Source organism: Phasianus colchicus, chromosome 26, assembly GCF_987193195.1.
Source record: "Phasianus colchicus chromosome 26, bPhaCol1.hap1.1, whole genome shotgun sequence".
Lineage (NCBI taxonomy): Eukaryota > Metazoa > Chordata > Aves > Galliformes > Phasianidae > Phasianus > Phasianus colchicus.
Window position 1 is genome coordinate 4038760 of NC_143461.1, and position 13404 is coordinate 4052163.

The 13404-nt window shown below is 46.6% G+C and overlaps 2 protein-coding genes across 2 annotated transcripts; one reads left to right on the forward strand and one right to left on the reverse strand.

Moving 5' to 3' along the window:
• Nucleotides 1–85: 85 nt before the first annotated feature.
• LOC116233747 (ras-related protein Rab-18-B-like) lies at nucleotides 86–6119 on the reverse strand. Its single transcript, XM_031600826.2, has 7 exons — nucleotides 5986–6119; nucleotides 5849–5904; nucleotides 4790–4851; nucleotides 3633–3705; nucleotides 2958–3076; nucleotides 1925–1991; nucleotides 86–1702 (listed from the first exon to the last, which is right to left on the reverse strand). Exons 1-7 carry the CDS (start codon nucleotides 6048–6050, stop codon nucleotides 1533–1535), a joined length of 612 nt encoding a protein of 203 aa, XP_031456686.2. The 5' UTR covers nucleotides 6051–6119; the 3' UTR covers nucleotides 86–1532.
• Nucleotides 6034–12876, forward strand: DUSP3 (dual specificity phosphatase 3). The gene is made up of 3 exons (XM_031600825.2): nucleotides 6034–6314; nucleotides 9115–9341; nucleotides 11597–12876. The coding sequence occupies exons 1-3, from the start codon at nucleotides 6034–6036 to the stop codon at nucleotides 11800–11802; spliced, it is 714 nt and encodes a 237-aa protein (XP_031456685.2). The 3' UTR covers nucleotides 11803–12876.
• Nucleotides 12877–13404: the final 528 nt, after the last annotated feature.

The following is a 13404-nucleotide window of genomic DNA, read 5'->3' on the forward strand; positions in this document are numbered from 1 at the left end:
GATACGAATGAACATTATTTCACAGGGGTGTTTTAAAGACTGAAACAAGGATGTAGGTATAAGGAGCGCTCCTTCAGCTGGCTTTGAGCAGATGTTTCCATTGATAAAGCCATCAAACACCACAATAGAATCTGTCATCGCCTTCCTCAGACTGACTGCAATAGAGGTGATATATGGCCCATTGCAAGACAAAGAAAAACAGATGTAAAAACCCAATAAAGGCATTTTATTCTCTTGTAACAATTTCTCATGCATGCTTTTCACAGATGAAAACAGCTCCAGAGCATTTATAGAGAACAAGCTGCAATAGTTCCAGAGGAAAGCTGAGGTTTATACACCTTGCCTTCAGCTGTTGTACAGCAGCATTAATGTTAGATCCCTGGTGTCACTCAGGAAAGCCCTCCTGCTAATAATTTAACTTGATAGCAAAGGATTAAAATGTGCATCCTAAGAGAAAGGCAACATTTCTGTTCCAGTTTGACAACGTCCTGTAATGACACAACATCTTTGGATTTGTCATTTGTCTCCTAACACTCCAGCTTCCATTTTAAACACTTTTAACATCCTGAGGTTTTTACTTAGTCCCTTCCTAGCAGTATTGCTACCAAGCCAGAACCAAGGCCAGCATCTTCCATGACTCAAAGCTTGTTTTCAAGAAAAGGCAGTGAGTTTTGGAGCAGAAAGAAGGTAAAAAGCAGCAGCTGTCTTGTAGAACTTCATAATGAAATTGCCAGTGGACATACTCCTGTTAGTGCACAACCTTCTATCACCAACACATTTTATACTGAACCAACCTCTCACCCTGCGATTGCTGAATGAGAGTAGAAACACAGGTTTGCAGATTACTCTGTTAACTGCAGAAGTACCCCTGCTGCCAGCTGGCACAAAATGATGACTCCAAAGCACCTCTGATCCTCAGCACCATGCAATTAAGAGCAGCAAGGGATAACCTACAGTGTACTGCACAGAAAGCATTTGCTTCTTGCTGAATGTTACTGAATACGACTGTTCACTATAAACCTCACATTTAGCAGCAACTCAGCTTGTTGTCTGCAGACCCACAGTGATTCTGACTGCTTAAAACCATCTGAAATAGAGTGGTAATGTCACTGCTTAGGGTGACTCCTGAGCAGGAAGTGCATTAAAGGGAGGCTGGCAGCCTGAAAGACTCCTGTGCCACTTTGGGGAAGAGAAGCTTTACAGCAATATTTCAGAATGGAATACTCTTTTATGCCAAGGCAGGAATTCTAGAAAAATTAGATGTCAAAAGCATACTGTTAGAGTAGTATGATTTACTAGTAACAAATCTGAGCTATCAGAAAAAGCATTAAATTGATAACCTGGAGATATCAGATGTGCACAACAGAAAGAAACTGTACTTTGTTAGTGAATAAAAGAGTATTTTGTTAATCAGTTTGATATCAAATCTGCACAATTGTGGCAGGTCAAACAAGGCACGGAGCAGCTCCTGAAAGCCCTTAGTATATTCTTCTGAACTGCACTTGGTTTGGACAGAACAGGCACCTGCAGATCTAAGAAAGTGGACAGTATGCAGTGCATAAGCTTTTCTCCTGCTGTGCCGATTCCTTTAGCTGGACTCCCTTCTTTGTGCTTTTATCCAAAAGATTCGGTGTCTGCAGGATCTTTATCACTAGTTCCTCAAAGGCATGCTGCACTCCATCCTCTGTTTTGGCACTGGTCTCTGCGGGCAGGGAGAAAAAAAGGAGGAAAAAATCAAAGACTTCATCTTATTTGCAAGCCTCCAGCCTTTAAGACTGTGAGTTTAAAAAGTGACCTTAAAATTCAAGAGAATCTAGAACTCGTGCCTACACAGCGCAGGAAGGAATCTCACTATCAGAAAAAAAACCCACTTTCAATTATAGAACAATCCGTGACCATACACATTTTTGGCACAGTCACATACCTATAAACAGCAACGAGCGTTTCTTAGCAAACTGAAGTCCCTCTCTTCTCTCTACTTCCCGATCAGGCTGCAGAGATGAATGAAGAACATGACTCGAGTAAGCTATATTTGCAAGTTTAAGGAACTCCCTGGAAAAGCAGCACTGTAGAATTGAAGTTTTGCTGGAAAGAAAGAAAAAGTCTATAAAATCACGTAGCAGCCATCAACTGAATATCCCTCCCTCTACAGTCAGCTTAAAAGCATTCAGTCGTATTGGTGTCAGGCAGAGCCAACGGAGGGTCAAACTGAAGAACAGCAACATCAAATGAGCAGGAAATAAAGGTGTTGTTATCTTCTGAATCAAGGGGGAGCAAAGGAAATGCCAGAAAGGAAATTACAATAGTCAAATAGCTGAAAAAGCATACCAAAGATGTCTGAAATTTGTCAGACTTGATAAGTGGAAAAAGAGGATTTCCCCAAAATCCCAAGACAAGTACAAACTGCTCGATGCAGATGCACAGGCAGCTAAGAATTCCAATTATCTACTTCAGCATAGCCACGGTGGAAACCTCTTGAAGTAAAGCAAGAGTGCTAAGTGATGTGCATCTAGGACATGTCCAAAATGCCCAGAGATGTACAGAGGTGTGTGCACCTCACCCACACTGATGTATGATTAACAGCCAGCTGAAGGTAAGAGCAGAGCCCTTCCAACCTCCTGCCCACAGCACGGTTGGCTCAAAGAGGCAGAGGAGCTGTTCTGTTGCACTGCTGTTAATTTAAAACGTATTTCACAGTTCCCAGCCAGAAACTTCCACTGTTTTCCCATAATTGAATCTCTCTCATTAACTGCATTCTCCAGGAGCACATCCACAAAATTCCAACACAAGCTGCTTCTCAAATGGGGCTGCAAAAGGAGCCTGCCCAGCCTAAGTTCCAGAGCCTATCACCTCCTCACACAAGAAATGTGATGGTTTCAGAGCTTATCTCACATTTATACCGTCTCATGATTGAGTCATCTGCAGAAGAGCGTAAGACGATGCATTTCTGAACTGACCTTATCAGTTTTATTGCCAACCAACATCTTCACAGTGTTGCTTTTGGTGGTGTATATTTCCAGCTCGTTCAGCCAGCTCTCTAAGCCTGTGAAAGTGTCTTTCCTTGTAACATCATACACTGGTAAAGGAAGAAAAGGAGCTTAGCAGCTGCAAAGTCTTGATCAGCACTTACTTCATAATGGCACTGAGGCCAGAAAAAAAAAAACATTCTGCACACGTTCAGCCCTCACAACCCCTGAGAATGACTCCCTTCTTTTTCTAATTGCTGTTCACATTGAGAGAGACTAAGCATGGATTCCTTGTGCTGCAAATCTCGTGTTCCATAGCAAATGACATCAATCATCACCAACAAATAAATACAAATAAACAGTAAAAACGCTAAGGGAAACAAAAGGCAAAACCCAATTTGCCTTCTAACCAGAACAGTTATTACAAAGCTGACGATTCACTCAATGATTTGCAGGCTGACTTGGTGGAAAGGCAAAACATTTTGAAGAAGCAGAATTTCCTACCAGCAGTTTTGCATACTCAGAGTTTGAGCTAACGATTCAAAGCGCTGGGAAACAAAACACTGATCAGCTGTTCCCCTGATTTTCTCAGTTCCCTTTTGCAGTCCTATTACATTGTAAGACCACGCTTCCTGCAGTCACATTTCCCTCCCATACTCCTCCTACCTAAAACAATCCCTTGAGTTCCTCGGTAATAACTGGGATTCAGTGTCCTAAAGCGCTCTTGACCCGCTGTGTCCTTGGGGGAAACAACAAACAACAAAATAACAGCAATAAGTAGTTTTATTCAATTATTGCTAAGTTGTGTCACGCCCTTCTATGAATCTTCCAAATACTCCACTCTACACAGAACAAACAATCAGAAGGTTAAAAAAAAAGTGACACCGTTTATTATTATTACCAAAGAAGTGTTTAGATTTATGTACAGATTGTAATAGACAGACTACCAGCTATGTTATCATTTATTTCTACTTTATTAGACCTGCAGTGTATTCACTTAGTACAGGTTATGCTTACTAACGAGGTTATAATGAACACACAGATACTAAAGTTGAAGCCTCTCCTTCACTTTGATGCTTGGTACACACATCGAAGCTTTTATTTAACATCCTCCAAGCACCAGTTTTCCCTTCCAGCTCATTAGCAGCCTCTCCAGATGGCTGTTATTGCTGCAAAGCACCTTTTCCAGCTACACAACCTGTGTAGGTTTCCATTCCACAGCAAGGAGGCAAACCCCTGCGTGGTTATGAGGTTTTCCCATTACTCCCAGCAAGGCTCTGCTCAGAACACAGCCAACACACACAGCTGCAACCTCAACAGTCCCACTCCACTTTCCACACACAGAGCCATAAAGAAAACCCAAGAAATAACATGAGTTCTGACACCAATATTCACTTTGTTACCACCAGCCTTAGGCACGTTTCTATCCAGTAGTCCCAATAGCTTAATCCAGAATAGGGTCTTGTTTCTCAAATACGCCCCTACACCTGAAAAAACCCTTCAAGGGCTTATGGTCCATTTAGGAGAAAACACTCAGTGCTTTAATAACATTACACGTAAACCTGAACACACTCTGCACTCCCATTTCCCAGTTTCCACATGCTGGAAGCACAGCACCAGAAGTTTGAGGCAATTGCTCGAGTTTCCTGGCAAATGCAGCAAAACCTTCACACGGTTCATAAATAATAGCATTTTTCTTCCCATCATTTCAACCAAAATAAAGCATCCGCTGTGTGTCCAATACAGCACACAGATCGTTTGCTGCACAGCCCCTAGAGGAGATCTCTCCATTCCCACATCTGCCCCAAACAAACCAAACCTACCCATATTGCAAGCTGCACCGTGTGGCCATCTACCACCATCTTCTTCACTTTAAAATCAACACCTAAGATGCAAAATAAGAGGGGAAAGGCTGTGGGAACAATGTGGAGGAACAGCGGTGTCTGCAGCTCCTCACTGCCATCCCCTCACAGCCCTCCCTGTCCCCCCACTGACCCCATCCCTTCACAGCACCCTGTCCCCTCACACCCAATATCCCCTCCACCTCCCCCCCTCGCAGCTTCTACCCCTCACAGTGCTTTCTGTTCCCCTACAGGAGCCTCCATCTCCTCACAGCCCCCATCCCCATCTCCTCACACCCCCAAACTCAATGTCCCCTCACAGCCTCCATGCTGACACATCACCCCTCATCCCCTCATAGCCCCCATCCCCTCACAGACCCCCTCCTCTCATTGACCCCATGCCCTCCCCTCACAGACCCTCCAACCCCTCACAGCCAATGTCCCTTCACAGCCCCCCTCCCCTCACAGCCCCCATTCCTTCACAGCCCCTGGTCCCCTCACAGCCTCCATCCCCTCACAGTACCCGCATCCCCATCCCTCACAGCCAATGTCCCTTCACAGCCCCCCCATCCTCTCACAGCCCCCATCCCCTCCCAGACCCCCATCATTCCTTCACAGCCCCCATCCCCTCCCAGACCCCATCCCCTCCCAGACCCCCATCATTCCTTCACAGCCCCCATCCCCTCCCAGACCCCCATCATTGCTTCACAGACCCATCCCCTCCCAGACCCCATCCCCTCTCAGACCCCCACATCCCCTCCCACATCCCCATCATTCCTTCCCAGCCCCCATCCCCTCCCAGACCCCCATCATTCCTTCACAGCCCCCATGCCCTCCCAGACCCCCATCATTCCTGCACAGCCCCCATCCCTCCCCCAGACACCCCTCCATCCTTCCCCAGACCCCCACATCCCCTCCCAGACCCCCATCATTCCTTCACAGCCCCCATCCCATCACAGCCCCCATCCCCCCCCCAGACCCCCTTCCATCCACCCCAGACCCCCCCCATCCCCTCCCGGCCCCCCCCGCCCCCCGGCTCACATATGGTCGGTTTCATGCTCGGCTCGAAGGATCCCTCAGCGAACCTCAGCAGAAGGCTGCACGAACACAAACCCCGCTCAGCACTGCGGCGCACAGCGCGGAGCTGCTCGCCCCGCCCGGTCCCGGTCCGATCCCACCTGGATTTCCCCACGGCGCTGTCTCCGATCAGGATCAGCTTCACGGTGATGCCGGTTCCGTCCATATCCCCACGCAACGCCCTGCCTGCCCGCTATGCCGGACCATCCGCTCCAACTCCGCCCCTCTCTCGGCGGTGCCGGGCGGGGCGGGGCGATCCGTACAGAGCGGCGGAGCTAACGGAGCTTTGCGACCGTCCGGATCCGGCCATGTCCGATTATCGAATCTCGGTTGAGGAACTGAACGACCTCCTTGCGAACGGCAGCGGTTGCTACAGCCTGCCGAGCGCGCACAGCAACGAGGTGGTGCCGCGCATCCACGTGGGGAACGCGTGAGTGCGCCGGGCCGGGAGCGGGCGGCCCAGGAGGGGCTGCGTGGGGCTGAGAGCAGCGGGAGGGGCCGACCCGCCCCCCCCCCCCCCCTCCCAGGGCATCCGCAGGGAGATGCGGGGAGCCGCAAGGCCCGGCTGGGTGCGGGGCCTGAGCACGGGCTCCTATGGCACCCAGCGGGCGCTGCCCATAAATGGCACCTGCTGCAGAGCCCGGCTGCGGGCGGAGCGGCTGAATGAAGCGCACGCAAAGCTCGGGAGTGCAACGCCCCGTGTTGTGGCTCGGAGTTTCTTCCTAATTCCTAATTTGGGGGTTTCTAATTTTGGGGAGGTTGTTGGTGTTTATAAATATCTGAAGGGTGGGAGGCAAAGGGACGTGGGCAGGTTCTTGTCTGGGGACGAGGGGAAATGGGCTCAAAGTGGAGCGTGGGAAGTTGTGCACCAATATGTGAAAGAACTTCAGGGTGAGGGTGATGACGGAGCACTGGGATGGGCTGCCCAGGGAGGTGGTGGGGTCTCCTTCTGTGGGGATATTCTGACCTCATCTGGGTGCCGACCTGATGTAGGGAGCTGCTTGGGCAGGGGGTTGGACTCAATGATCTCTGAAGTTCTCTTCCAAGCCCTGCAGTTCTGTGATTCCCCTACTGCCTCCTATCCTCGCCCATGGATGGGATGGGATGCTGTGGGGTGACAGGGCAGCAGTAGCTGCGTGTGCCACAGAGCTGCTCAGGCCCTGTGTCCGCAGTGCATTCTTTGATCCCATTCTGTTCTCCAGCATCTGCTCGGAGCTGGAGACCTCAGCCCTGTGCTCGGCTCCCTTCTCCATTTCAGCCTTCACTGCACAAATGTTACTGTCTTTGCAGAGCTGCTGGGAGCACTTCATGTTGGGAGCAGGAGAATCAAGTCATGCGGTCGTTTGCTCTGACAAATCTCCGCTCTGGCTTGGAGGGATCAAGCACTGCCTGCAATGTGAGGCTGCTCCCACAGCTCCCAGGGGCAGGGATTTTATAACAGAGAGAATTTACAGAGTAATGACATCCACAGAGAGTTTTACCACGGAGAGGTTGGCATCAACACCCAGCACGAAAGAGACAGAAGTTGAACAGAGTTTGGACAGGGATTCGTGGGAAGAAATTAAGCCATCTGAGTGAGAATTCAGACAGTTCTGCTCGAAGCCTTTTACAACATTTTGCATATTTTTTCTCTCCTTATGAATGACTCATCCTTGGGTAGAAGTAACAGCGCTGAGACGTTCAGGAGGATGAGACTGAATGGGGTCACAGCGTGGGATTGCAATTTGTCTGTCAAGCACCACGTCTTGCAGCACATGGAAGTTATCATTAATGCAAACACAGAGGTGAAATGATAAAATAGAAGAGAGCTTTTGCATATCAGAGCAGACAGTTGTAACCTTTTGAAGCGATCAGACAAGAGTTCTGATGAGTCAGAATGTAACATCACTAAAACAAGAATTATTAGGTTGGTGACGTTCACACAGATGTGTTTTTCAGGCAGCAGCACAGCCAGACAATTCAGATAATGTCAGAAGTACAAATAATTTCCTATCATGGCCAATGTCAGGATATATTTGAGTGTAATCTCATGGTAAATGAGCAGGACAGCTGGACAGAATGCATCTTTACCATGCTTGCAGAGCACGTATCTGAGTTTTTTGGCTTCTTGAACGTGTATGGTGAACCCACAAAGCAATTCTTTGTTCCTAATGGGCTCGAAGTGCAGTAAGGAATCTGAAAGACATTCTCCCAAAATTAGCATTAAATTGAATGGTGAAGGAGCGATTTTGCACGAACGTCAGAGTCGAAATGAAAAGGTGCTATGGGGCAGTTTTTGCTCCATATTAAAGATGTGGTTTATTTGCTTGGGTGAGGTGCAAAGCAGATTCACACTGATCCCAACCACTATCAGATAAGCACTGAGCCACGCACTGTTCCTTGTGCCCTACACTCACCACATGAAGCAGAGGAGCTCGCAGGTGAATTAACAGTTTTAGTTTTGGCCTTGCTCTGTAGGATTTACTTTTGTGTTGCAAGCAGAATTCCCTTGGCACTGATATTTGTCCCCTGGCACAGATGATGTCCTGCCAGATGGAAAAATCTGTCAACATTTGTTTGGGTAATGAAGTCTTTACAAATACTTGGCCCATTGCCACGGTCGTTTGGCACCAGAGAGAAGATAGAGAAACTTCACTCGTGCATAAGGATTCGTGCATAAGGATCATTTAAGGGGTGAACGGTCATTAGGAGACAAGGAATGCTCTGGATGTTCATAAAGCCTTGAATTATGTGAACGTTGTCCACACAGCGTGATAACATAAATCTTACTCTCTGTGTTTCTGTATTCCCGTGGCCTGAGAAGGAGCATTGGGGGCTGCCAGCAGAGGCTGCTTGTAACTGCTTCTTAAATTAGAGTACGGAGAAAGCGGTTCATCATAGGGGCAATTACCCAGGCGTTTCTGTTATCTCCTAAATTTTCTGAGTTGGGTCAGAGTTTGATGTTCAGAGTTATAACTGTGCCATCGTAGGGAGCAGAGGATTAAAGTCTCAGTGTTCTCTGTTCGGCTCCCAGCCAGGAAAGGAGCATTCTCTGACACTCAAGGAGTGACCAAGGCTCTACATAATTTCTGCCTGTCAAATCTTTAGCTGATTCGAACGTATTTAGCACCCCTGAGCAGAAAAAAAAAAAAAAAAAAAAGAAACCTTTTGGTTATCAGCAGCTTTTGGGGACGTCATGAATACCGAGACACCGAGTTCTAATCATTTTCTTGACACTTTTTATCACGCAGGTTCATAGCCAAGAACATTATGAAGCTGCAGCGCCTGGGGATAACCCATGTTCTGAATGCAGCAGAGGGGAAGTCATTCATGCATGTGAACACTAATGCAGAATTCTATGAAGGCACAGGCATCACATACCATGGCATTAAAGCTAACGATACGCAGGAATTTAACCTCAGTCGATATTTTGAGGAGGCAGCTGATTTTATTGAGAAAGCACTTTCCCAGAAGGATGGTAAGGCAAACTGAAATGTCTTTCTGCCTTATTTTCTGTACGCTGCGTATGGTTTAGCTCTTTATTTCACTGCTTAAAACGGTTCTTTGCTCAGATTTTCAGCTGGACGGGCAAACCAGTGATTCAGATCAAGTCTTGGCATCAAAGGCACCTGAATACTCAACAAAACATCTTAGTCATCTCTCTGTGTATGTGGACCTCCAGGTTATGTTAAGTGGAAGTCTGTCATTTTAGGGATGACTTTGCAAAGTGAAACAGCAGCTGCATCCTGAAGTAGTGGCTGTCTGGGAAGACATGCCCTTATTATTCCTTAGACAGATGGAAAGCCCCAGAAAGTGAATACAGGATCTAAAAGTAGTTTTACAGCATTGGAAGGCAAAAATGATGCAGGTAATGCATTGCTGAACTTGCTGTATGTTTGCTTTCCAGATACACAGTAAGAATAGAGACTGTCTCTATGATCTTATTATTATTTGATGTGATAATTACCCCATTTGTCCTTGGGTTTCCAGGAAGGCTGGAGATGATGGGTGAAATGCTGTTGATTGCCACATTTCTCTACTGTGTTTCCACAGAGCAGAAATCCTGGGGCATAGTGCAGTGGGTCAGACAGTGCTTCTGCTCTGATTGTTGCAGCATACCACTCATTTCTACATATGCTTCATTTCTTTCTTGCTTCAGGACTAAATGTAAGCAAAGAGGAATGAGGATTCCCACTCCATTGCCCTGAAGTGGGCAAAAGGGAAGCTGGAGCTGTGATGTGGAGTTAAATGACAGCTCTTGCAGTTAGTTCTATGACCCACTGATACAGGCTGCAGTTGGAAGAGGTGTTTAGCAAGGCCAGCTGTGCTGTGTCTGCCCCCCCCACCCCCCCAGCTTCAGCTGAGCTGATGAGAATTGAGAGCAGCGCTTCTACTTTGCCATTCTTTCAGTCTGAATATTGCCTCCTGTGACTGCTGCTGTTCTCCTGCCCTGGGAAACAAAAGAACTTTGTAGCTGGGTGGTGGTGGAGCCAGGTTTAAGATTAACTCACTACTTAAATACGATAGGATTGGGGTGTTTTTTTTTTGACAGTGAAGAGTAGAGCAAAAGCAGTAGCGAAGTGATGAGGGATGCAGTGCTGTTCTCTCCTGCAGTTTCATTTTAGCTTTGTTGCTACATGAGGTTCTGGAGGGGAGCAAAGTGAAGGCAGGGCTGCTGTACCCAGGTCAGCCCAGGATTCTCACTGCCTTTCACAGAGGAAGGCCAGAAACCCTTTTGCTTCTGACTGTAGAAAGGAAGTCAGTTCTCTTCTACGTGCTTAAGAATCTTTGAATCCTGCTCATTCATGGCTGCGGGCTCTCAGGAAATGTAAAGAATTAATTGTTTTAGCTGTTTGACTGGCTTCTGATTAGAGGTTTGCCTGGAGCTGAGCAGAATATGCAGCTCAAGGCAAATATGGTGACAGGCTTCCTGTCGTGGCCTCAGCAAGTCTACGTGTGGTTCATCTGTTCTGTGGTCTCAGGAAAGAATTTACTCTGGAGGGGAAGCCTGGGGTTGTATTTTGTGTCTGGAAAAGCAGGGCAAAGAGGAAGCAGCTGAGAAGCAATAAAAATGAGTTAGGTTTCTCAGAGGGAGCAGCAGCCTGCTTAATTATTGGTGGATGCCAACTGTCAGCATTTTTCCAATAAACATGGGAATAATTTTCCCTAATCAGTTAGCTGGAAGCTTTTTCATTGGTGCTGGCAGAAGGTACTTCTGGTTCTTGTTATTGCATAATTAGTGGTTTCTTTTACTTGAGCATTAGTGTGATTCATAAAGAGCCAGACAAGCAGCCAGGTATGATCCAACACGGAGTTACCATGGGAATTGACAGCAGAGCAGCCAGAAGGGTGGGTGTGAAGAGATGCAGTATATAACAAACAGCATCTGTCTGCAGCGTATTTTAAACTGTGCATCATTGATTTGGTACCCAGTCATCCTTAGGTACAAGACATCCTCAAATAGAGATCGGAGAAATAGAGAGACGCAGGCTGGCCTTCATAATGCAGCAGCACTGTTGTAGTGTGAGTGATGTAGAACTATTAATTCTGCATTATCCATGACGACAGACTGTAGCAGCTATCAGTGATAGCATCAAGTTTTACGTACCTCCATCAGAATTCCCAACTCAGAGTCCTCGGGGTACCGAAGGACTGATTGTTGCGCTTTATTTCATGCTGCATTTCCATCCTCTGTTCCATTATAACCCACGTTGTGACCTGTTTTCCCTGCAGGACAAGTGTTTGTGCATTGCCGTGAGGGCTACAGCCGTTCTCCTACGCTGGTCATCGCCTACCTCATGCTTCGCCAGAACATGGATGTCAAGTCTGCTTTGGTCACTGTCCGACAAAAGAGAGAGATTGGCCCTAATGATGGCTTTCTAAGGCAGCTTTGTCAGCTAAACGAGCAGTTAGTGAAGGAAGGCAAAGTGAAGCCCTGAAACAGAGCGCTGTAGTATTTTGGGGGTGTTTTCTCAAACCATCAGAGGATATATTAAGTGCTTTCGATTCCCAACCCCCCCAACCGCCAAGCTAAGTCACGTTGTGTGAGGGAGACAGAATTCCTGCTCTGGTCTATTGAAGGGATCTTTCTCAAACTGTGGGTCTGTCTTTCAAGATGGCACAACGCTGTGTCACTTGCTGGAGTTTGTTGCAATGTCGAGGTGTCTTTAGAGGGGTGGCTCGGGTGAGAACAGCTGTTCACACACATTTCAGTGCCCCTTTGCAGGCTTTATAACATGGCTTTGCATTGACATCCCGTTGCCTCATTCAAGCTTTGTATTTTATTCCACCAGAGCACTGTTTGCTGAGAGCCCCCCATACATCTCTCGCTCTTCATTGAAGTACTGTGTTTTTTCTAAAGCTTCTTTTTCATGCACACAGGTGCCTCGAGTTTGAGTGTAGGAGCTTCAAGGAATGGAGCAGCATATATGCAAATGCACAGATGCACTCTTGTAAAAAGAAGAATGCAGCCTTGTGTTCGGTGTGGATTATATGCAATACACAGTGTGTGGTAGTAAAGCCATTCAGAGCCTGACCTTGATGCACACTGTATTTCCAAAACTATTTGTACCACTCGCTGTTGTGATTGACGTGAAATAGGCTGATATTAAAGTTTATTTTTGCTATAAACTCACACTCTAAAGAAAATGCGGAGTAAATGTTGAGAAAAGAACTCCAGCAAGGGAAGGAGAATGGCTGTACTTAGGAGTGCTTGTATGGGTGTGTGATAAAGCGTGAAGTATCAGAATGGAATGGCTTCTGAGGTTTGTATTGAACCACAGTCTCCCTGTCCTTATGCTGTTGCTGTTTATTAATGTGGAATAGCAAGATTATACCTACAGATTTCTTCCAGCATTGTAGTACAGGTGTGCTTCCAGAGCATTTTGTTGGTACACTCTGACTTGAATTATTTGCATGGCTCCATTCAATAGAAACAAACATTGTTACAACGCCACGTGGAACAGAAAGCATTTCCTTTCTATCAAAATAAATCATACCTTGATTCTGTTGGACATGCAGATGAAATGAGTCGTTGCAATGATGGGAGAGGGAGCTTTGTTCACAGTCTGCTCAAGGGGGTCTGTGTGTGCCTGTCAGTTATTGCAGTGCTGTTAATGCAAAAAGTCTCCCTCTGCAGCCTCAGAATTGTTGGCTATCAGAACCCTGAGATCTGATCCCTTTTTAGCTGTGTTTTAATGTGGGTCTAGATTTAAAATCCTAACGCTGCTTTGCCTGGTAACACTTGTATTAATAATCCACCTGAATCCAAATCCAGTTCTGTGTATTCGCCTCACTATAAAAAAATCACAGGACAGACACTGTTAAGCTGCTTTACCAAACGTTTTGTAACATGAGGGTGGAGGAAAATAAAGAAGACTCTCTTAGCAATTGATTTAAAGCACTGAAACAGTAGATCCTGTGGTAAGGAACTGATAGGTGACTCAGAAAGGACTTTATTTTAGCAGTGTTTGAGGTTCAGCAGGGACTGTAAAATCCACATCTATCATAGAACAAAGATACCTGCCATGTCAAATCCAGCA

What these genes read in the sequence shown, in the direction of transcription:
- DUSP3 (XM_031600825.2), top strand. Translation starts at nt 6,034, where the DNA reads ATGCCGGTTCCGTCCATATCCCCACGCAACGCCCTGCCTGCCCGCTAT. An exon ending in CGCATCCACGTGGGGAACGC is followed by an intron (nt 6,315 to 9,114) that starts GTGAGTGCGCCG and finishes TTTATCACGCAG; the next exon opens with GTTCATAGCCAAGAACATTA. An exon ending in AGCACTTTCCCAGAAGGATG is followed by an intron (nt 9,342 to 11,596) that starts GTAAGGCAAACT and finishes TTTTCCCTGCAG; the next exon opens with GACAAGTGTTTGTGCATTGC.
- LOC116233747 (XM_031600826.2), bottom strand. Translation starts at nt 6,050, where the DNA reads ATGGACGGAACCGGCATCACCGTGAAGCTGATCCTGATCGGAGACAGC. An exon ending in CGGTGCAGCTTGCAATATGG is followed by an intron (nt 3,706 to 4,789) that starts GTAGGTTTGGTT and finishes GTTTCCCCCAAG; the next exon opens with GACACAGCGGGTCAAGAGCG. An exon ending in TTGGCAATAAAACTGATAAG is followed by an intron (nt 1,992 to 2,957) that starts GTCAGTTCAGAA and finishes TCATCTCTGCAG; the next exon opens with CCTGATCGGGAAGTAGAGAG.